Below are 23,765 nucleotides of genomic sequence, written 5' to 3' on the forward strand. Positions count from 1 at the left end.
TTTTTTGGCAGTACTGGAAATGGAACCCAGGGGCACTGTACCTCTGAGCTACACCCCCAGCCTTATTTGCTTTAGTCTTTTTATTTTTTTGACATTTTTATTTTTTAATAAATTTTTATTGGTTCATTGTAGTCATCTCAGTGGGGAAAAAAAATCATTCTTTTTGTTTTTGAAACAGGGTCTCACTGAGTTGCAAAGGGCCTTGCCAAGTAGCTGAGGCTGTCTATGAACCAGGATCCTCTGGTCTCCACCTCCAAATGCCAGGATTATAAGCCCCCTCCACCGACCCCCACAAAATTTACATTTTTATATAATTTTTAAAATTTTTAATGACTTTTTAACATGTTACATGAAAACAAGACAACCGTGCACACACACACACACACACACACACACATACGCACTGTACTGGGAGGATTGAGCCCAGGGGCATTCTTCCTCCAAACTACATACCCAGACCATTTTTCTTGTTTTGTTTTGTTTTGAAACAGGGTCTCACTAGGTTACTGAATCTTACTACTTGCTAGGACTGTCCTCGAACCTGTGATCCTCCCGTCTCAGCCTCACTAGTCCTGGGACTATGGTGTGTAGCCACCAGACCCAGCTACAAACTAATACTTCTACACTCAATAAAATGACCTTTATCCCACTTGGATTTGCTCTCTTACATTCAGATTTAGGAACTCCGTTTGGAACTTACCTTATGCAATCGAACAGGCTGACTAGCTCCTTGAGAAAGAATACCTTGTAGATATATAGACATATACTCTTCAACAGTTATTTTTCCTAGTTGGTTAGAACACTTTATAAACTATCTTACCACTAATATGTCTTCTAAATAATTCAAAGTAAAATGTTGAGAGACAGGTATAAATATATGCAGTGAATATCCATTTAATCAAGTAGGAAATCACAGGTAAAAACAATTTTTACACAGTAATTTCACTGTGTATTTTACTTTATTTGGTGCTGGGGATTGAACCCTGGGCCGCATATGCATGACAAACACCAAGCTATATCCCCTGCAGCCCTATTTTGACACAAGTCCTTGCTAAGTTGCTTACACTGGCTTTGAATTTACAATTCTCCTGCCTCAGCCTCCCAAGTAGCTGGAATTATAAGCACCTGCCACCACATCCAGCTTGTAGTTTATCTTTTTATTGTTGTTGCTAAATAAATTTTTATTGGTGCATTATAGCCATACATCTTAATGGAATAAAAAACTTGTGGAGATAAACACGTACATATCGCCCAATAAGCCCCTACCCAATCCCTAATCCTTCCTTCCCCCTCCCTCCTTCCCATGCTTGGTTTCCTGAATAACTTTGATATATATATATGGTCAAATTATTTTTGACAAGGTTTCCAAGAACATTTGGTGAAGGAAATAATAATCTTTTCACTAAATATTGTTGAAAAATAATAACTACATAAAAAAATAAAATTGGGCCCTTACCTAACACCATATACAAATATTAACTCAAAATAGATAAAAGACCCAGTAAAGGAGTAGTGGCGGCTGAGATTACAACAAACTCGAGATCCAGAGCACCCTAAGTGAAGTCGTGGTGACCTGGGGAAGAACCCAGAGAAAGCACAAACTTCTGAAATCATGGGAAAGAGGAACAACAATAGAGCAATGAATGCCCACAACCCCATAATATCAGAACCTGATAACACAGAAATTCAGAGATCTCTAGAAGAACAAATCAGGAATATAACTGTAGAAATAATACAGGACTTTGGAAAAGAATTTAGTCTAAAAGAAATAAAGGATGCGATCATTAAAGTAAAGGCCTCAATTCAAACTATAAACAATCGATTAGACCACATGGAGAATAGAATCTCGCTCCTAGAAGATGATCACTTCAAACACGAATGCATAATTTATAACTTAGAAGAAAAAAAATCAGAAAGCAGGAATCTGACATTGAAGAAATATGGGCCCATTTTAAGAGAGCTAACCTAAGAATAATTGCAATAGAGGGAAAAGAAGATGAAACCAAAGGGATCAATAATCTCTTCAAAGAAATAACAAAAATTTTTCCAAACATACAGCAAGAGGTCGACACACAGGTCTAGGAAACTTATAGAACTCCCTTTAGACAGGATCAGAGTAAAGGTTCCCCATGCCACATAACTGTCAAAATGACCAATGTAGAAGCCAAGCAGAGAATCTTAAAGGCAACAAAAACAAAAGGCCAAGTGACATTCAGAGACAAACAAATTAGAATCAGTTCAGACTTCCCAAACCAAGTCATGAAAGCCAGAAGGGCCTGGAGTAACATATTTCAAACTCTGAAAGAAAACAACTTCCAGCCAAAAATTTCCTACCCAGCAAAACTATCAAATTAGATGGGGAAATAAGTTTCCATAACAAACAGAAACTGAAGGAATTTATGTCTTCAAAACCAGCACTAGAGAAAATACTCAAAGAGATTAACTGTAGTTTATCTTTTTTAGATTATAAAGATTAACCGGGTGTGATGATGCATGCTTCTAATCCCAGCATTCAGGAGGCTGAGAACAGAGGATCGTGGTTCCTGAACAGCCTCAGCTACTTAGTGAGGCCCTCTGCAACTCAGTGAGACCCTGTTTCAAAATAAAGAATAAAAAATTGGGCAGGGGGTGTAGCTCAGAGGTCAAATGCTTCTGGGTTCCATCCCCAAACCCACACAAAAAAATAAAAATAAATAGATTATAAAGATAACATTTAACTTGGAAGAATGCGTATTTAAAAAAAAGATCAAATATAACCTTATTCTACCTTCCCAGTCTTTTGTCGATGAATACTATGTTTTAAAACAGTTTTGGCCAGGCATGGTAATGCACGCCTATAATTCCAGTACTTGGGAGACTAAGGCAGGAAGATCTCATTCTGAGGACAGCCTCAGCAAGTACTATGACTCTCATCAACCAAGTGAGACCCTGTTTCAAAACAAAAATAAAATAGGACTGGGGGTGTAGCTCAGAGGTAGAATGTCCCTCATTTCAATCCCCAGCACCACAAAAAATAAAAGTTTTAAAACAGTTTTTGTTTCAGTTTATAAAGATATATGAATGTTCAAAAGATGAATATTTGGCTATTGTAAAAATACAGATTATAACTCATAGTAGATTAGAATGCCTGTACAACAGTTTAATGTTTATTCATAAGCCTTATTATATTTAGGGCAAGCCAATGTCAATAATTGTGGGTTTTGTTTTTTTTTTTTCAAAAGAAAGCAGTAACCATGCTGGGCAGGTGGCACACACTTGTAATACCAGTACTTGGAAGGCCGAGACTGGAGGATAACAGGTTTATGGCCAGCCTCAACTACTTATTGAAGCCCTCTGCAACTTAGTGAGACCCCACTTTAAAAAATAGGGCTGCGGGGGTAGCTCGGAGATGCCCCTGGGTTCCATTCCCAATATCAAAAAAAAAAAAAAAGGAAAAAAGTCATGACCAAGAAAGGTAATGACCATGTAATTTTTCATTTTCTTTGGTCAACAAATCCAGTTTGAAAAAAACTACTCTTAAAGTAGAATTTCTGATTCTGGATCAACTTAGCACGCTCAGCCATGGATTAACCGAAACTGCACTAACCTCCTAAGGAATGCGTTTCTTCCCTGCTTTCCCTCTGCAATCTCTACTTGAACTCAAGGCTTTAAAAGACATCTACATGTGGAAGCTATAATCCCCAAATGCTATCCCGAGCCCTTTAGGGCTGAACATCAACTTACCCAACTGCCTGACATTTCTTTGGATGTGGAACAGACATCTCAAATTAGCATGTTTACTATCAAACCCTGATGTTCTATCCCAAGGATTCCCTACTTCTTGCTTAATCAAGTCACACTTGTTACCTTCTTCTCCCTTATTCCCACATCCAAGTGCTAAACTCCGGATCTGGTCCACACACACATCTTTCCTCTTCACCACAACCACTTCTGATCTCGCATCTGGACTGTTGCATGGGCCTCTAATGGGGCTGGCTACTCTCAGCCCTTCTGAGAGTCACATGTCTTTCACTGGCTTGACAGCTTGTAAAGGACCAGCTCCCTACCAACCCTCAAAGTTGACCTGACTTCCGCTCCATCCTCCTCCCTAGATTTTCCATCTCATAGCCCGCACACCAGTCTCACTGGCCCATTCTCCCCAATCTCTTTCCTCAGTACCTGCTGGAATATTCTCCCTCCCTCAGCCCAAACTGGGTCTCCTCTACCTTGAGGTGTGAGCAGACACTAATCACTGTTCACAACAGTGGCTGGTACTGCCTTCACCACCAAACATCCCCCCCCACACCAAAAAAAACCAACACCTGTTTGTTTCTTTCATAGCATTCACCACGCCTAAAATCATTTTGGGTATGGGAAAGGGGGAGCAGAGACTGAACTCAGAGGCATTCTACCTCTGATCTGAGCTACAACCCCACCCCAAGGTCTAAACTACCTTGCTCTGGCCTCTAACCAGTGATCTTCCTATCTTAGCCTCCTGAATGCTGGGATTACAGGCTTGTGCCACTAGTTCTGGCTTATCGTGGATATCTTTTAAATTGATGTGTTTCTCCTTCCAATTATTTAAGTACCAGGAGGGTAGCAGAGCAGTGATCTTATCTTGTTTGGCACTGTGCCCTCAGGGCCGAGGTATTGAATAAGTATCTGTTGAGTAGATTCATTCAAGAATGCCTCCGCTTTTTTGGGGGGGCTGCATGTTTCAGAAAGCATCAGCAGTGCACAGCAGATGCCAGAGTATCCTGTCCAAGTGACAACAGTGTACAAGGCCAGTCTTCTTCACCTGGTCAGAACGGCGCAGAGGCAGATTGGTCTGGGCAGTGTATCTTTTTGTTATAGTAATTATCTCGCATGATCCCATTTTGGGAGTGGATACTTTACAAAGCTAGAAATTAAGCTCCAATAAACTAAATGTATTAAACTTGAGTCTGACTGCCTAACTACTGTGTTCTAAATATTACCTAAATCAAATATTCAGCAAATATTCCCTGAATCAAATGTATTAAGTGGGGCACTGAATACTGCAACGGACACTGAGAACTAATTAAAATATACAATCAGTCTATTAGAATAGATTCACCAAACTTATTGTTTCTGACTTACTATAAATAAAACTTAAGGGTAATTGACCCTTGGACTTTAAGTCCATTTAGCTCTTCCGTTATGATCTGGGGTTTCAACTAGATGGGACATGAACCCAGGAATAATAGACATCAACTTCACTGGGTAAGCCCTGTAAATTTTACTTGGTGGTTTAGGAACTTCCATGTTTACATCCTTGTTTTCAGCAGCTTTAAGGAAATTAAGCTATTTAAGCAGATATAGAAACTTTGGTTTGAAATAGTGAAGGGGATTGAATTTGTGTGCGGGGTGGGTAGTTTAAGAGAAAAAAACTGAGTTTTTTTTTATGACTGCTAGGAACATTAAAATTCCTAAAATTCCAAATATAAAGTTCATTTAGAATCAGAGTCCTTAGCACTGGAGCAGAAATGTCACTTCATACATTCTTAGACCCACTCAAATTCCTTGTGAAATAATTCTCTAGTAACTCAGGCTGAGATTCATTTAGGGAATAGAAGTTCTTATGTTAATTACTGTCTCAAGCTCCAGCCAGTTGGGTTATTGAACTTCACTAATAAGAACTAGCTAACTAGGCAGTGAAGAGATACAGCATTTAAGAAAATCGCTTACCCACACCAATCAGAATTTTTAATTTGGTGGCACTGAAGGTTCAACCCCAGGGGGGTTCTACCTCTGAGCTACACCTCCAGCCATGTTTTATTTTTATTTTGAGACAGTGTCCAAGTTACTGTGCACTGACCTCCAACCTGCAATCCTCCCGCCTCAGCCTCCCAAGTTACAGGCATCCACCACCACTCCCAGCTCTTATCTGTATAATATGCAAAAGCTGAGAAGAACTTCAAACTTTATCCCTAAAATAATATGACCTTAAACTTAAAAAAAATACATTCATCAGATAAAAACTGAACACATAAATTCTTATAAACATTCTACCATTACAGGGTTAAAGAAATAAAAAATTTAGAATGAATCCTCAATTCTACAATGTTCCATATTAGGTATTAGTACTTAATATTTTTCAACAATTCCTCTTAATTCTTCTCTCCATTAAAAATATAAAAAGATTATTCGACAAAATCTTGAAAAAAGCTGCCAAGCGTGGTGGTGCACACTTGTAATCCCCGCGCTTGGGAGGCGGAGATAGGAGGATCGTGCAGGTTCGAAGCCAGCCTCACTGGCTTCAGAGACCCTGTTTCCAAATAATATAAAAATAGGTCTGCGAGTATAGCCCGGAGGTAGAAGGGCTTCCAGGAACCCCAGTACCACAAAAAAAAAAAAAAAAAACCTTGAAAAAAGCAGGTTAATCTCTCTCTTCTACAAAGAGAACTCTGATGTTAAAACACAACACAGCAAGAAAAAACACTTGAAGTCAGATATGATAGTGATATTATTTTCTAAATGGTATATAACAGTTTGATTCAATTATCATTTTTACTTGACCCAAACTGAATTTATTACAATCACCAGTTGAGTGTTACTATATTTACTTCATGCAATTTCCATGAAAGCTCAATAAGGGAAGAAGCTATGTCTTTTTAATTAACACATATGAAATGCACAAGCTTTTAATACAATAACATTTTGATATGTAACCTCACTTTGCCTAAGTTAAACATCCTTAAAAACACACACTTAGCTAAAAGTCATACTAAATATTACTCCAAACTGCTTAATAGTAAGTGGCACCTTTTCAACAGTTAGAAAATGAAGTCCTTGCCTATCAAGTGCTGGCCTAGTGCACTGAACCCTAAAGGTTTCTTCAGATACTTGATATTTATCTTGGGTCCCTTCTAATCCACTTATTCTTTCTCCCAGGCCCTCATCTCCACTTTGCCCTCCTTCTCTTTTCTGTGTATCTTGTACATTCTGTTTAATTCCTCCCTTGAATGTCAGTACTGCTCAAAGGTACATCTTTGGCTTTATCTCCCTGCCCCCTGCCCTCCACCGAGGAACTTGACCTACCAAGCATGAGTTAGTAACCTTGAAATCCATCGTGGGTTCAAGCCTCTCTGGAAGTACAGGCTCCAATTTTCAGGTAGTCTAAGTAACCTCTCCCCCAGAAAATCTAAACTTAAATACATATCCCCTCAATCTGCTCTCTGAATGCCATATATCAGTCAATAATTGCACCCCTCAGACAACAGAATAAACCTAGCTGGTGCCCTTAATTACTCTCTCATTCTGAATCTCCACAGCCAATCAGTGGTGGAGCCCAATCGTTATACAGGCAAACTGTGTCCTGTACATTCTCACTGTCCCTGCTTGAGTTGTGGACCATGTCAGTTCTTACCTGGTCTTCAGATTCTTTAAACTAATTACTTCTTTTAAAATCTGAGTAGCTCCCATCCCCCAATCTAATGGCCATCCAAAAGTCTCTTTCATGCGGTGGTTCTCCAATGCTGAAATCTCTGAAAAATTCACCCTCGGCATCCCCACTCCTATGTGAAAGACCAAAAAGTTCAGCAAGGATGGCATTATATATATGTCCGAAAACCACTAGAAGAGAAAGCTAACTTCTTAGCATAACAATTGACACCTTTGTATCATGTCCTTCCTGTTTCTCCAACACAAACTTACTCTTGAGCAATGATTTTCCTTTTTTTTTGGTAGTACTGGGGTGGAACCCAGAGGCTTTCTACCTCCGGGCTATACTCCCAGACCTATTTTATACTTTATTTGGAAACAGGGTCTCACTAAGTTGCTGAGAGCCTCACTAAGTAGCTGAGGCTGGCTTTGAACCTGTGTGATCTTCCAGTCTCAGCCTCCCAAGCGCAGGGATTACAAGCATGTGCCACGCCAGGCATTTGAGCAATGATTTTCAAACTGCCCTTACAATACATCATAAATTGGTTACTGTTACAGCCAGCATTCCAATTAAATAGAAAGTAGGACATACTGTAGGTAACAAGGCTAAGTTGCTTCCTGCAGTATAAGTAATGGAGTCACAATGTAAAATATTCTGACTTACAATTACAAACTAAATTATTCAAACAATAAAATAGTAAACCTCATTTAAAGTGAATCAATGAAGAGTTCCATTTTGGGGCTCTCCACTGTGCCTCAAAGGCATGCTGCTTTTTCCTATTTCCTACTAATTTCTTAATAAGCAACCTGTTTGGTTAAATAAAAAATGAATTAACATATATAAACATAACTAAGTTAGAAAATCAATAGTAAATCAAAAAATTCTAAAGAATGGGAACATATTTTTTAAAATATATCACTGATATATCATAAACAAAATGTTATACCTATGGATACAGTCATATTAAAAACAAAAACATATGCATGAGAATGTACGTACAACAACTTCAGGCCAGTAAATGTTAACTATTACATTTTATTTTTTAAAAATCTGAAGAAAAATATTAGTATATGCTAAATCTAGGTAGTTGAATATACAGGTATCTTGTTACTTTCTGAAACAACAACAAAAAACTATTTAAAAGTTGAAAAAAATCAAAGGTTTCCTTTTTTCTCCCTTTATCCCTGTCCTTTTTAATTTTTCTCCCCCTGCTTGTACTCCCGTGGACCACTTACAGTTTTATCATGTGATGTATTTCTTCCATAGACTTAAAAATCTTTGTATTCATCCTTGATTCTCAAGGACCTAAGAAGGATGCCCAGCAGCTGGCAGTGCTCAGTAAAAGGTTTGGTGAAGAACAGTTAAAAGTGATACTTCAAACTAAGTAAAAAACACCCAGGACACTGGTGATGCTGAATAGCGACACTGTACTAGTATTTGTAAAGTAGGTAATAAATTTAAATTTATGTTCTCTATCACAAAAATAACTCTTGAAAGGCAAAACTTCAAAACTGTAACTCAAAAAAATCATTAAAAAAAACAAACATGCCGGGCGCGGTGGCACATGCTTGTAATCCCTGCGCTTGGGAGGCGGAGACAGGAGGATCTCGCAGATTCGAAGCCAGCCGCGCTGGAGTAAGAGAACCTGTTTCAAAAATATAAAATAGGTCTGGGAGTGTAGCCTGGAGGTAGAAGAGCTTCCAGGAACCCCAGTACCACCAAAGCCAAAACAAAACAAAATAAAAACAAACATGAGCCAGGTGTGGTGGTGCACACTTGTAATCCCAGCATTCAGGAAACTGGAAGATCACGGTTTGCTCTCCATAACTTAGTGAGACCCTGTTTCAAAATAAAGAATAAAAAATAGGGCAGGGGATGTAGCTCGGAGGTCAAATGCGTCTGGATTCCAGCCCTAGACCAGCAAAAAAAAAAACAAAAAGAAACAAACAAAAAAAAAAACACTACACAGAGTTAAATAACAAATCTTCAGTTCACTGCAGTGATCTCAGTAAAGCAATCTATTTTTGAGTGACCAAATCAGTGCCATTGCCAAGTATATAATCCTATCAACTTTAAGAAAAAGAAAGTCGATTGGGTGAAACCAACTTCCTTGAATGCATCTGTTTTGTAATGTTTTGCAATTATTGAAATGGTTTTATATCCTGCATAATGCATGCCTAGTGGTCTACTATGAAAAGATAGTATAATTTTTCTAAGGCATAAAATAACTGGCACACTTGCTAATATTTTTAAATGACATTTCTATTACATATTACAAAGTTCATTGCTGATAATAAGTTCAACTTATATTTTATTAGTTATGATATTAATGCCCACCAATATAGTATAGAGCTTACTTCATAAAATAAAAATACAACCCAGCCAGGAGTGGTAGCAGTCACCAGTGACTTGGGAGACTGAGACAGGAGAATTACAAGTTTGAAGTTAGTCTGAGCAACTTATTGAGACCCTGTCTCAAAACAATAAAAACATTAAAAAAAAAAAAAGGCAGAGAATAAAAAAACAGAAAAAGTGATCGTAGTGAGAAAAATATTATTTACAATATCATGGATGGCCACATACATCTGCATCTGCAGTTTTTAAAGATCTCCAAGCCGGATGTAGTGGTACACTCTTGTAATCCCAGCATTTGGGAAGCTGAGACCAGAGGATCACAGTTTGCAGACAGCCTCAGCTACTTAGTGAGGCCTTCTGCAACTTAGTGAGATCCTATTTCAAGATAAAGAATAAAAAATAGGGCAGAGGGTGTAGCTCGGAGGTAGAATGCCCCTGGGTTCCATTCCCCAGGCCCACAAAAAACAAAAATAAAAATAAAATAAATAAAAACCTCCAATAATACTGATACGCAGTGAAGCCTAAACATCAGAGCTTTTAAGTTGCAGTAGTTAATGGTGGTATTCCAGTTCCTGTAATATTAAATCCTTTCACATTCCTGTGAGTCTCCTATGTGCAAGTAATTATAGAAAGGAGTGTACCTTAAGCCTCTGTTTTTGAAATTGTATTCCACAGAATTTAGAATGTTTTCTGCCAAAAAAAAAATTCCTATGGTCAAATAAAAATCACTTTAGGCTTTTATTTCTCAAATACATTGAGTGTGAATCCCCTTTATTATGTGGATCATATTGAAATTGGCATACATTTAGACTGTGCTTGGTGCCCCTCTACTCCCCCCAACAATGAGTGTCCAGGTTGACCATACTACGTTCATATGTTTACACATACTCAAATGTAGCTCCTCCATTAGTCAACCTCAGCCTTCTTTGTCTCCTACCCTTCCATTCAACTTTGCTGAGGTTTCCCCTACATTATCTGGAGTCCCTCTGGTATTCCTAATAGTCCCTAGTTTGGGCATATTAGAGAAAACATATGTCCCTTCTCTTTCTGTGCTTGGCTGATCTCAAATCATGTCATTTGCAAAAAGATGGAAAGATCTGGTGAACCCCCTTTAAAAGAACCCACATGGGTAACCTCTGCCTTAAGCTCATGACAGCTAGCATCTGGAAAAGCAATAGCAGGTAATAAGGCCCTGGACTGGAAGAAAGCTGGTCCCCAGCCTCAGGAGAAAAAATAACTAAAAATCATCTTCAAGTAATTACACCACCTTTGTTTAGTGGGGGTGGGAAGTGGAGAGAAGACGAAATTCTTGTCCCCAAACTGTTTACAGTCAAGAAGAAAATAATCACAAATAAGTATTATGAAGACATGATGATGAATACCTAAGCCCAACTTTGTATACCTGGAGAGAGGGAGGGGCACTGTCTGAGCCCCCCCCCCCAAAATAGGGGGATGAAAGAGTGTTCAAAGCAGAGGGGGCTACAAAAGTAAAACCACAGAGATGCATGATAAATCACCCTAAAACACCATTTTTTACCTAGCAGTTGGCAAAAATCCTCAAATGTGATAATCTACTTACAAAAAAAATCATGCGCTCATACACTACTAGTGAAAGTAATCACTGGTGTCATCTTCAAGGGAGACAATTTGGCAATACCTATTCAAATGTCATATGTACATTCCTTTCAATTTGGTAATCCCACGTCTAGATAATTGTCTTGGAGCTTGTCTTACACACATGAACAAATGTCCACTGCAAAATGTATTTGATAGCCGGACGTGGTGGCGCACGCTTGTAATCCCCGCGCTTGGGAGGCTGAGACAGCTGGCTTCGCTGGTTCGAAGCCAGCCTCAGCTACTTAGTGAGGTTCTCAGCAACTTAGTGAGACCCTGTTTCCAAATAAAATATAAAAAAATGGGTCTGGGAGTATAGCCCGGAAGTAGAAAGCCTCTGGGTTCCATCCCCAGTACCACCATAAAAAAGAAAAAAAAAAGGAATTTAATAGCAGAAATTAAACCAACCTGGGTGCTAATTAAGGCGCATGCACATAATGGAGTAGTGTACATACATGTATTAAAAATATGAGAATTTTTTTTTTCTTGGTACTGGGGATGGACTCCAGAAGCATTCTACCTCTGAGCTACACCCCCAGCCCTATTTTATTTTTATTTTGAAACAGAGTCTCACTAGGTTGATGGGAATCACTACTTGCTGAGGCTATGCTCGAACCTGCAATTCTCCTGTCTCCCTAGGACTGGGATTACAGGCATGTGACACCAAGCCCAGCAAGAATGTTCTTTATGACAATTTCCACAAAAACTTAACAGAATGTGCAATCTGGGCGTGGTGGCACACTCTTGTAACCCCAGTACTTGGGAGGCCAAGACAGGAAGATCGCAGGTTTGCAACCAGTCTCAGCTACTTGGGGAGTCCTCCGCAACTTAGCGAGACCCTGTTTCAAAATTTAAAAATATAGGGTTGGGGGTGTATCTCAGAGGTAAAATGTCCTTGGGTTTAATCCCCAGTTCTGCAAAAAAAAAAAAAAAAGAAAGAAAGAAAGAAAGAAAGAAAGAAAGAAAGAAAAAAATGCAAGAGTTCAAATGTTGTGTTATCACTGAATAAAAAGGGATGAGGCAATGGAAAAGAATATTAAACTGCTGATCTGATAAGATCATTTCTGAAAGGAAACACAAAATAACCGTTATTTTCCGGGACCGAAACTGAATGACAGGTATCAAGAAAAATCCTTTTTATTCTATAACATCCATATCTTTTACATTTTGGACCATCTTAATGTGCTATTGATTCATAAATATATTAAATCAGCATAACATCTAACTGGAAAAGGTGTTTGAAATCCCCAGAATATGAAGTTGAAGACTAGTAATCAGAAATGAAGCTGAAAAGGTATACACAGGCCCCAGTTCAGGAAGAGAGGGACAACCACTGGAAACTAGAGCAGTGTTTCTCAAAGTGTGACCTGGAAGCCACTTGTAAACCTGGGGAGCCAGTTAAAATGAAGATCCCTGGAATTTAGCCAAAGAGTCAGAAATGCTAGGGGTGTGGCTCAGAGAGCGTCTGGGAATTCTCCACAAATTCAATCAAACTTGGGGGCTAAGGTTCAGGCACCTGTACTTTAACAGTTTCCTATGTGACTAAATGTTACTGAGGAGCTGCTAAGGAGCTGTAAGCTGAGAAGCTAAGTGGCCAGATGTTCACTTCTAGATAGGCTACTCTGGTGTCTGCATCTGAAGATTTAGAGGTGTGAGGCTCAGTTCAAAGGCTCTGGTACAGCTACAGATCATTCTTTAATGTGATAGGCACTCATACTGCACACAACACACTTACTGCATACCACATGACAAAGTATTCTCTGCCCAAGGCCAGAACATAGGCCACAGCATCGTTTTCAGGAAACAAAATCCAAGGCACTCTCCCCCCACCCCCTCAACTACCAAGAAAGTAATAAACAGAAATAATTAAATCCAATAGTAGCGATACTGTTAATCTCAATACTTGGGAGGCTGAGACAGGAGGACCACAGGTTTGCAGCCAGCCTCAGCTACTTAGTGAGATCCTGTTTCAAAATAAAGAATAAAAAATGGGGATATGGGTATAGCTGGGAGGTAAAATAGACCCTGGGTTCAATCCCCAGTATCCCAGTATCAAGGAAAGGAAAAAAGAAAGAAAGAAGTGTAACTGGTATAAAGGATTAAGTGGAAGTCAAAACTCCGACCCAGCTTGAAGGATGTAATCCTATTCTGTATATGCCTTGTCAACCAAAAAAGATATTTCCCCTCATTTTTTATGTTTCCACAAAGTTAGAAAACCATGAGGTTTCCGGATATAAAATTACACTGGCACTCTGGCTCTCATCTGCTATCTGCATTTTAACAAATACCCTAACAGAGACCCATTTGCATTAAAAAAACAACAAAAAAAAAATGCTTTGACAAGAAACCAAGTTATCAGGACACTACAGACATGAAGCCATGGTGCCAGAAGATTTGAGTATTTGGCCATTTTCTTTTTATATCAAACTCACTTTAGTACCTTTTATCCCAACGATATAGCAAACAACATTAATGTTCTTACCACATCTGTTACAAATTCCATGTTAAAACCACTTCACAAGGTCCAGTGTTCTTTGCATGTTCCTAATATCTGATCTGAGCTACATCTAATGCTACTATATTGTTTACCACTGGTCCTTAATGTAAACATAAAACAATTCATATCAGTAAGGAACTAATCCAGTAAAGCTGTTAATAAAAACTATTCTACTGCTTGACAACTATAAAACTGTATTTTAGAATCTGTTATAAAGATTTCTTACTTCAAACAGAATTATCTGGCAATAGACAAATATTTACCTACTAGGGATTTCTCCACTCAGGGAGAGTACACTGGGTAGTTTGATTAAAACTTATTGATTTCCCAACATTTTTAAATTTTTTTTTAATGAGTGACAATCTAGTTCAGAGATCTAAGAGTTAATCCCAATTCAGATGACACCCACCTTCCTGAGGCCTTGAATTTCAAAATGCCCACACTAGAAAGGACCTTGGAAGATATCTAGTCCACTCCTATCGTTTCACATATTGAACTAGGTGAAAGTACTTTGAAAGCTGAATATGCAAAAATGCCATTTTTACGCATTAAGCCCAAAGAAGTTAAACACACAAGTTATCCACTAAGACCAGACCCTAGAGCTTCTGACACCCAATCCCATACTCTTTGACCATAACAATTGAGTGTAGTATCTCAATTTTTTCTTTTTATTGGGCGGTGTTGAGTATCCTAAGAGAGGTTTCAATAGAATTGTACGAAGAAACGTTTATGAGCCGGGTGTGATGGCACTTGCCTGGAATCCCAATACTTGGGAGGCTGAGACAGGAGGATCTCAGATTCACACCAGCCTCAGCTACTTAGAGAGGGCTTCTTCTCCTGAGCAATTTAATGAGACTGTTTCAAAAATAAAGAACAAAAAATAGGACTAGGGGTATAGGTCGAAGGTAGAATGCCCCAGGGTTCCATCTCCAGTACCACATACACCAAAAAAAAGTTTATGGGTATTTGACAATTTCTAAAAGGTGAACCTTGCAAAATTAGGAGTACTATCCAAAGAACACTCTCCTTTCCCAAAATAGAAACAATGTACTTTCATCTGACCTTATTCCCTGACTCACCCCCAATTTCACTAACAGACTCACATTTCTCTAGCCTCCTGTTCAAACCGTTGATTTAACTCTTTAAAGGCTCCAAGTGTTTTCTATAAACTAGTACCTTCAAACAGAAAACCTGCACCCACTTGCTACTTGCACCAGTGAGTGCAGGGGGCCCTCTTCAATTAATCCATCAAAGAATCTCGAGATCTTCAATACTGACAAGATTATGTACTTAAGCAAAGTTTTTTTTTATTTTGCGGTCACTACAAAATGTGAAGATTACAAACCATACCAGGTATTTAGAAAGGGCGGCCTACTCTTTCACAAAATTAAACTGGTAATGGTTATATATATGCAATTAATTCCAAAGTCTTTGGTGCAAAGCGCCAATAATTACAGATTTCTAAAGATGTTGCGAGATACTTCGTCCGTCCTCGGCAGAATCTCACTCCATTTCCTAAGGTTGCTGAGTAAGGACGTAAAAACAAAATGTTCAGAAAGGCAGGGGGCGGGCCCGAAATCGGTGCCCCCTCGGAACTCAGATACTTGGCCAAGACCTTAATTATAACACTCCTAGCACAGACGATCGCGGGGGCCGTGAGCTACACTAGACGCGTAGACTTTTTATTTCCTACATTAACCGAGTTTCTTGCCCTTGGCTCTTTCTATATAACATATATTCAAGTCAAATCTCCCTTGCCCTTCCCAGCTCCGAAGACACGTGTGCCTTTGAAGCAGGCTGGTGACACCTTCCAGCTCGCAGAGCGCTCGCCCGCACGGGCGCCCGGGCCTGGCAGAGCTGCGGAGTCAAAGGGGGTGTGTCCGCCGGACCTTCGCCCTCCTTCCCGCGCCCGGGGCCCTCTTTTTCGGGGCGGCCTGCGGAGCCGCCCGGGGCGTCGGGATCGCGGGCAGCCCCCGTCCCCGTGGTCTGAGAGCGGCGGGCGCACGGGTAACCCCGGCCCGGAGGCCCCACGCCCGCCGCCGCGCACACGCGCCCAGGCCCCAGGACGGAGCCGGACGGCGAGGGCGGGCGCGGAGCAGAGCCCCCCGAGGTCGGGCCCCCGCCCGGCCGGGCCGCGACCCACCAGCTGCTTCAGGTCCTCCTCCGAGAGCTCCGCGTAGCGGTACCGCTGCTGCTCGAACTCGTAGCGGGTGGTCTTGGCCACCACCACCACCCGCGACGGGCAGAAGCCGCCGTCGGGGCGGCTGCCGCAGCCCGCCAGCTCGCGCGGCCGCCCGTGCCCCAGCTGCCGCCGGCCGCCGTCGCCGCCCAGCCGGGCCCGCGAGGCCGGCGCGCCCGCGCCCCGCAGCGCCGCCCGGCCGCCCGCCACGCGCCGGCAGCCGCGCAGCAGGAAGCCCCGGTAGCAGGTCATCATCCGCCCGGCCGCGGCTGCAGGTTCGGGCCGCCGCCTGCGCCGCCCGGGCCTTGAACTTCGCGCCGGGCGGGCAGAGGTTAAGTGCGGGGACGTGCGTGGCCCGCGCCGCGAGGGGGACGTGCCCAGACGTTGCCGCGGGCGGGGACAGCGGCGCGATTGGGAGGCGGCGAGCCCACGCCGGGGACAGGTGGGCGGGGAGGAGCGGGAGGCCTCCCGCGGGAGGGTTTTGTTTGTTTATCCTCTCCATTGGCGCCTGCGCAGTGGCCTCTGCGCGCGCGCGGCCCGCCCTCCGGCCCCATCCCCTGCCCCGCGGCCGCTGTTCGCCCGCCCCTAACCCTGGCAGCCAATCAGAGCCCGCTGAGGCGGCCTCAGAGCGCGAGGGCTTCGAGGATTGGCTGGGGCTGGGGGAAAGGCTGGGATTCCATTTGGCGTTGCGGCTGTCTCGAGGAATCCTGCTGGAACCGGTCTGGGGCGGTGCGGGGGCCGTGTGGAGGGTTTTTAAGCGCCTGGCGGGAAAGTAAATGCCTAACGCTACCTCGCTGGGTTTCTTTCGCGGTTACCTGTAAAAGCAAACCACGTGCGCGCATTTTAACCCATGCCTATTGGATAGCTGATGTGTCCACAGCAGGGCGAGGGGTTGAGGAAGCTACCAGCACCCGCTGCGTAATTTGTAGTGACTGATGGAAAATGAAGATGCCGAACCTTTGGTTTAGAGGCGTTTAGGAGCACAAGAGGACCGCAGAGCATTAAGCCAAGCTTGGGGTCCTTCTAAGTGTGGGCCACCCAAGAGCCAGAGGGAGGGAGAAAGTAGCAGCCTCAAAAAAAACGTTGGGGATCATGGGTAGAGGAGTCTGGCCCAGTGGAGCCTGTCTAAATAAAATTTTAAAAACTACATAGAACAAGGGGGAAGGTTTAAGAGTGTTGATCATTTGGACTTACTCCTATAGGCAGTAGTTCTTTGTTGGCTTTTAACCGGAAGGGCATGAGTTGAAAGCAGTGTTTGATGACTATTGATCTGGCTTTGGAATGTTGGGTCAACTGGGAGGCAGAGAAAGAAAAAAAAAACTCTCAGACTAGCCACAAGTGAAGTGATGAGGCCCTGGGCGAGGATCAGAGTAAGGAAAACAGAAGAAAAAGCTCTTATTAGAAGGGAGGAATCCAGTGGCGATGACTTCTTAGTGTTTACTTCCCCCAGTTCCTAGGTCCTCTTGCTTTGGTGCCCTCTTTCCCCTTTGCAGTCCTGGCAGGACCAGTAAGTAGCTTTTGGACTTTGGGCCGGTTGCTTCATCTTACTGGGCCTTAGGATGTAAAGGAGGAGGTAAAACGAGAGTGGTTCTACCAAGCTCAAATCGATTCAGTGTATCTTTTGATTCTTAGCCACCAGTACCTGCATTCTGGGTTCGTTCTGTTGTTTGAGCGCCTTCTGTGCACGGGCAGTATTTTAGACTGGGGACATACACAGTTCATTCAGTCTCATAGGTGTTTACTTAAGTTCTGTTTCTGACCAGAACTTGTAGTATAACAGCCTCCCGTAAACTTGTGAGAAGTAACTCAACCTGTAATTGGCCATCCTCAGAGTCCTTCCTATTTTTACTATCCTAACGCTAAACAATTCATCAGCTGTTAGGAAGAGAGAAGTCACAGGTGACACTCAGGTTTGCAGCCTGTATGAGTAGGAGAATGTTAATCGACCCATTTAACAGGGCAGAAAACAATGAATAGGAAGAACCTGTTTGGGATCAAAGTCTGAGTTTTGTTGTGCACATTCAAAATTTCAGACATCTTCCTTCTTCACAGATAAGGACTCAGATTGTTGGCTTTCTCCCATTTCCAACTTACAAACATAATATATACTGACATCCCATTGGAATATGCCTTTTATCATCATTACTTGGATCTTGTCTCCTTCCATCGCCTGAAAAAATATTGATTCATTGAGCACTATCCTTTCATATGTATCTTGAATTTTCCCTCCCTACTGTATTTTCCTCTTCGGTGTTTAAACATGTTCATGACCATGATAGCTCCAAAAATTTAAAACAAAGAACCTTGAAAATTCTAGTTTTTTCCATATCGCCTACCTTCATGTTACAGCTAAGATGCCTGAAAACATGATCCGTTTATTAAGCTTTGCCACAGCCCTCCCTTCTATTGACCCCTCAACCAGCTGTAAACTAGCTTTCCCCACCACTTCACTAGAGGCTGCCATTCCCAAAGTTACAAACTAATTTGATTGAAATGCAGAAGACATTCTTCAGTCCTTAAGTTACCTGATTTTTCTGCTGCATTTGAAATGGCTATCAATTTTTCCTGCTACCTTACTATGTCTCCCAGCACACCAGTCCCTTCCATTTATCTGTCCTCTTTTTGGTTTTTTTCCTGAACACATCTCCAGGGTCTAGCTGTCTGTTCTCACACTCTCTTTCACTCACTACCCCCGCCATTCAATCTCCTAAATGAGTTTACTTGGTGTTAGGTGATGAAAACAGCCTGGGTTTTGAAATTTAAAAGACCTTGGTTAAAATCCCAGCTTTAGCATTTATTAGCTTTGTGAACTTTGAACTAGTTGCGTAACCTTTCTGGGCCTACTTTTTTGTTTATAAAACATGCTAGCTACCTGGTAAAGTGGTAAATATATGCACAAATGCCTAGCCCTGTGTCCATTACAAAGTAAACACTGGCAAATACTAGTCCTTTTTTTTCCTTTCCTGACTTCAGCTACTATAAACACCTTTAGCCCATATCTTTCTACTGGGCTTCAAATCCTTATTTGTAGTTTCTTATCAGATATCACTTGAGTTTTACACATACAACATATATCAATAAAGATCAAGTTCTATTTGATACAGAATAGAACTTTTCCAAATAGAACTTGCTAGGTGCTGGGGATTAAATGATAAACCAAAAGAGTCCCTGCCGTTGAAGAGCCTAAAGTCTCAGTGGTGATATAGTTATAGACAAAGTGCTATAAGAATTTTTAGGAGCCAGGGTGTAATTCAGACTAAGAAGAATTAGGGAAGGCTTTCTGGAAATGTCATGAATTCCTAAAGAATGTATAAAGTATTAGTATCATCAAGAGTAAGAAAGGAATTATGCAAAAGAAACAGCATAAGCAAAAGCATACAGGCAACGAAGTAGTAGTTCTGAATTCCTGGAAAATGTAGAGCCAGATGTGGTGACGCACACCTATAATCCAGAACCTGTGAGGCTGAGACAGAGGACCACAGGTTCAAAGCAAGCCTCATCAAATTATGGAGAGTCTGTCTCAAAGTAATATAATAAAAAGGGCTGAGGGTGTACCTTAGTAGTAGAATGCCCCTTGGTTCAATCCATAGTACCAAAACAACAAGATCACTAGAGTGGTAGGCAACACTAAGAAATACGGTTACAGAGAGGAAAGACCATGCAAAGGGTTATAATCATGATTAGCAATTTGGCTTTTATCCTTTAATTGCTAGGAAACAACAGAAGGAGAAAATGACAATTATTAGCTTTGCAAAATTATAAAGAAAAATTTCTTAGGATTATAGGCAGTGAATAAATCCTGAAAAGATACTCAACCTGATTAAAAAATCAGAAAAATACAAGTTAAGGTCATAATAAAGTGATATTTTATATCCACTAGATTGGTAGAAATTAAGAAATCTCAGTAATGCCCTAGTTGTTACAAAATTATAATGCCAAATCCTTATCAAGCTAAACATTCCTTAGTAATTTAATAATTACTCCAATGCCACAGTTTGCAAATATCATCTTAGAAATTTCAAATATCCTCATATATTCCAGTTTGTTAACTCCAAGTCTGCAGTCAAAAATTAACCAATACTCTGGGTATAATTTTACCATTGCAAAAAGTAAACACAACTCCTGACATTACTGGATTAATATCAGTTTCACAAAATATTCTCAAACAACTAAAAAAAAAATTGGAAATGTTACTGAATTTCAAACTTGAACCCCATCTAAGATGAGGCTGTGTTTCCTAGTGAATGAGCCTAGCCAACCATGTAATAGCCACATCTAAAGCAAGCTTAACTTTTTATAGGAAAATATATATACACACTTAATATTATATATTACATTTTATAATATGAAATGTTTGTTCAACATTTTGCAGGAACTATTATATAATTGCATATTCACAATTCAAATATTTATAGAGGTCATAAGGTTTATCCTTCCCAATCCCCAGGACTCCTCTACCCCACTTTACATATATATATATATCTGACTACAAAAGATATATACCCTTGTTTCATGACATTCCCTTACTCTAAACCTTGTATGGAATGTTCTTTCCCTTTCTTTGGTAGTAATGGATGTAAAATAATACTCTTTAAAAGAAAACATTTTAATGACCCATAATTGTTTAAACTAGAATAAAATCCTACTGAAATAAAAGAAAGGGTAGATTACCTTAATATAAGATGTATAATTAGACACATTTTTTTTTTTTTCGGATCTGGGGATGGAACCCAGGGGCATTCGACCTCTGAGCCACAGCCCCTGCTCTATTTTTTTTTTTTTAAAACCAGGTCTCACTGAGTTGCAGAGGGCCTCACTAAGTAGCTGAGGCTGTCTGTGAACTGTGATCCTCCAGTCTCAGCCTCCCGAATGCTGGGATTATAAGCGTGCACGACCACACCCGGCTTAGACACAATATTAGTATCTAATGTATTTGGGAAATAGGTAAGGAAGTTTTAATAAAAACAGCATCTATTAAAATCCAAAATGTAGGCTTTAAAATAACATACCTATGTAACTTATGAAAGGGAATATCATTTTACAATTGGAGTCAAAGGAGATAGAAAAGTCAAAAATAAGAAGGCCAGATGATGATATGGTATGAGGAAAAACTATACGATGTTTCTATTTCTATCATTGCAGTGGACTGAAAGAAGCATGAGCTAAATGTATTTCTGCTCTTCATATCTATTTCGTAATTCAGACATCTTTCACACTTTCTCTTTCTGCCTTCCTGATATTCAAATCTTATTTTTGGTTCTGTTGCACTGGCATTTCTTCATAAATCACAAGTTATATATTCTCTTTTTTTCCTTTGATATATGCAGAGAAGTCTAAAGAAAATAACAGAATTAATTCAACTTATATTAAAAATGTTTGCACATCTGTAATCCCAGTACTTGGGAGACTAAGACAGGAGAATTGCCAGCCTCAGCAACTTAGCAGGACCTGTTTCAAAATAAAAATAAAAATGGCTGGGAGAGTAGCTTGGAGGTAGACTATACCCCCTACACATACACACAGAGCACTGAGAAAATAGTGTTTTGTGCCATATTAGTGTGGGGACCAGTCAGGAAGATTAAAGAAGCCCTCGGTAATTAGTACTTCGTAATTAGTGTAGTCACAATATTCCCACATAGCTAAGCTTTTACAGTAGAAGAGAACCAATACTTGAATATTTTCTTTAAATGTCTCACTGTTCATAGCATACGTCTAATGAAAATTTTCCAGAGCGTGTATTTACATTAAGTTATTCTTCTGGCTCAGCATGGGTTGGGGAGGCAGAGAGGGAAGGAAAACTTTCAAGTATGTTTTCCACTCTTTCTATCCTTCCCTTTATGCTAAAGCTTTTCCTCCCTTTCTGTGTACCATGTCCCTCTTCCTCTCTCACATTAACATTTCTTGTTTTCTGAATCACCACTTAATTTATCAGTAAGAAATTTTATGTACTATATGTTCTGCAGAGTCACTGGAAGAATGAATGGACCTCTCTGAGCAACTAACATAGAATAAGTTTATAAGGAAAGACCAAAACTTTAACAATTGATTAATATTGAAATAACAAATAGTAACTCTACAAGAGTTCTTTCAATTTTCATGTTAAAATGTCAGGCATTAGCTGAGGTTTGGTTTAATAAATACATACCTATACAGAATTACTTTTATTACTATTTGAGATAATAATGTGAGATAGCTTTTAAAATGTATTTTCATGTTTGTATTTCCAAATAAATACCGTTCTTCAAAGTAGCACTTTGTGAAGTTATACCCTTATTCCTGAGGTGTTGTCGTTGTTCAAAATATTTCCAAAAAGACTTTTGGAAGCTGGGTGGTGTGATACACACCTATAATCCCAGTACTTGGGAGGCTGAGATAGGATTCCAGGTTCTTGGCCAGCCTCAGCAACTTAATAAAGCCCTTTGCAACTCTTTCAAAATGGAAATGAAAATAGGGCTGGGGATGTAGCTCAGAGGCAGAATGCCCCTGGGTACAATGCTTAGTACCACATACATACACACAAAATGCCATTTTGGAATTGTGAACTTTTATCCTATAGTAGCAGAATTGTTTAAGGATCCTAATCAAAAGTTATTTTGAAGTCATAAGGTAATCAAACTGGATTGAAGCTGGGTGTGATGGTACTTGTGAGGCTAAGACAGAACAATTACAGGTTCAAAGCCAACCTTAGTTTTAGCAACTTAGCAATATCCTATTTCAAAATTTAAAAAAAATCAAATAGAGATGGGGGTGTATTTTTGAGGTAGAATGCCCATGGATTTAATTCCCAGCAACACAAACACACACACACAAAAGAAACTTGAATTGAAAATGAAAGATGATTATAAGTACTGACACTAATTTCTCTAAATGGTTCGTAAAATATTTCTGAAATCTCAGAAGATAGCATCAAAATTCTGTTGCACAATTGTTGAAATTAGTCTATCATAATAATGGAATTTAAGAAAAAGACTCATTTGGTTTTATATGGTACATTCATTTAAAAATATTGATATAGTTGTATCTACTAGAATATTAATGACAATTTACATAAATAAAGAACAAGTTAACATTTTCAGATCTTAGTATTCTTACTTTAGGATACATAGGTAGTGTATTATATTTTGTTCATTTATTCAACAACTATTGTGTGCTGACCAAGAGTCAAACATATACAAGATGTGATGGATACAACTCTAAGAACAAACATTTCCTGCATGCTCAAATATAGAAGTTTATAGTATTAGGAAATTCAAAGGCTAAGTAAAAATATACATTGCCCAGAAAATAAACATGATTTATTGAAATGCTATCATGCAAATATAGTATTTTTTCAAAAAATGACTGAAAATTTAGTAAAATATTTGTTTTGTGGCCAATGTATGTCTATACATATTTTAGTTAGATTTTATCAAATTCAGCAATTTATAATTTTAAGTATTATATCATCAATGTGATGAATAGTCCAAGTTAGCTATCAAATCCTAGTCTAAATAAACTTCTTCAAAAATGATAAAGTTTGAACTTCTGAAGTCCATTCTTAAATTATATCATTTTCCACAATAATCAAAATATAAAATAACAGAAAAGTTTTAATTCCAACAAATCAGAATTCTTAATTTTTTTCCATGAAATCTCTTCAAGGAATGAATAGAATCTTCTCCTTAGTTAGGATGGTTTGGTATTGTCAGAATGGTGACCAGTCATTTTGTAGACATTGTCATGTTTAAGGCAGATGGTGC

At 39.9% G+C, this 23,765-nt stretch overlaps 1 protein-coding gene across 3 annotated transcripts in view; it reads right to left on the reverse strand.

Moving 5' to 3' along the window:
- The window catches only part of NADK2 (NAD kinase 2, mitochondrial), a gene marked incomplete at both ends in the record, with an annotated part of 51,405 nt that extends 34,917 nt beyond the window's left edge, over positions 1 to 16,488 (reverse strand). For 2 of the 3 annotated variants that reach the window (XM_080719709.1, XM_080719708.1), the window contains one exon: positions 15,991 to 16,278. In XM_080719709.1, the coding sequence (XP_080575835.1) occupies positions 15,991 to 16,278 (288 nt within the window). Of the gene's footprint in view, positions 1 to 15,990 lie in introns of all 3 variants that reach the window. The other variant, XM_080719710.1, reaches the window with a different exon arrangement.
- Positions 16,489 to 23,765: the final 7,277 nt, after the last annotated feature.

This window comes from Muscardinus avellanarius (assembly GCF_963383645.1).
Source record: "Muscardinus avellanarius genome assembly, chromosome: 1".
In the NCBI taxonomy this organism is placed as follows: domain Eukaryota; kingdom Metazoa; phylum Chordata; class Mammalia; order Rodentia; family Gliridae; genus Muscardinus; species Muscardinus avellanarius.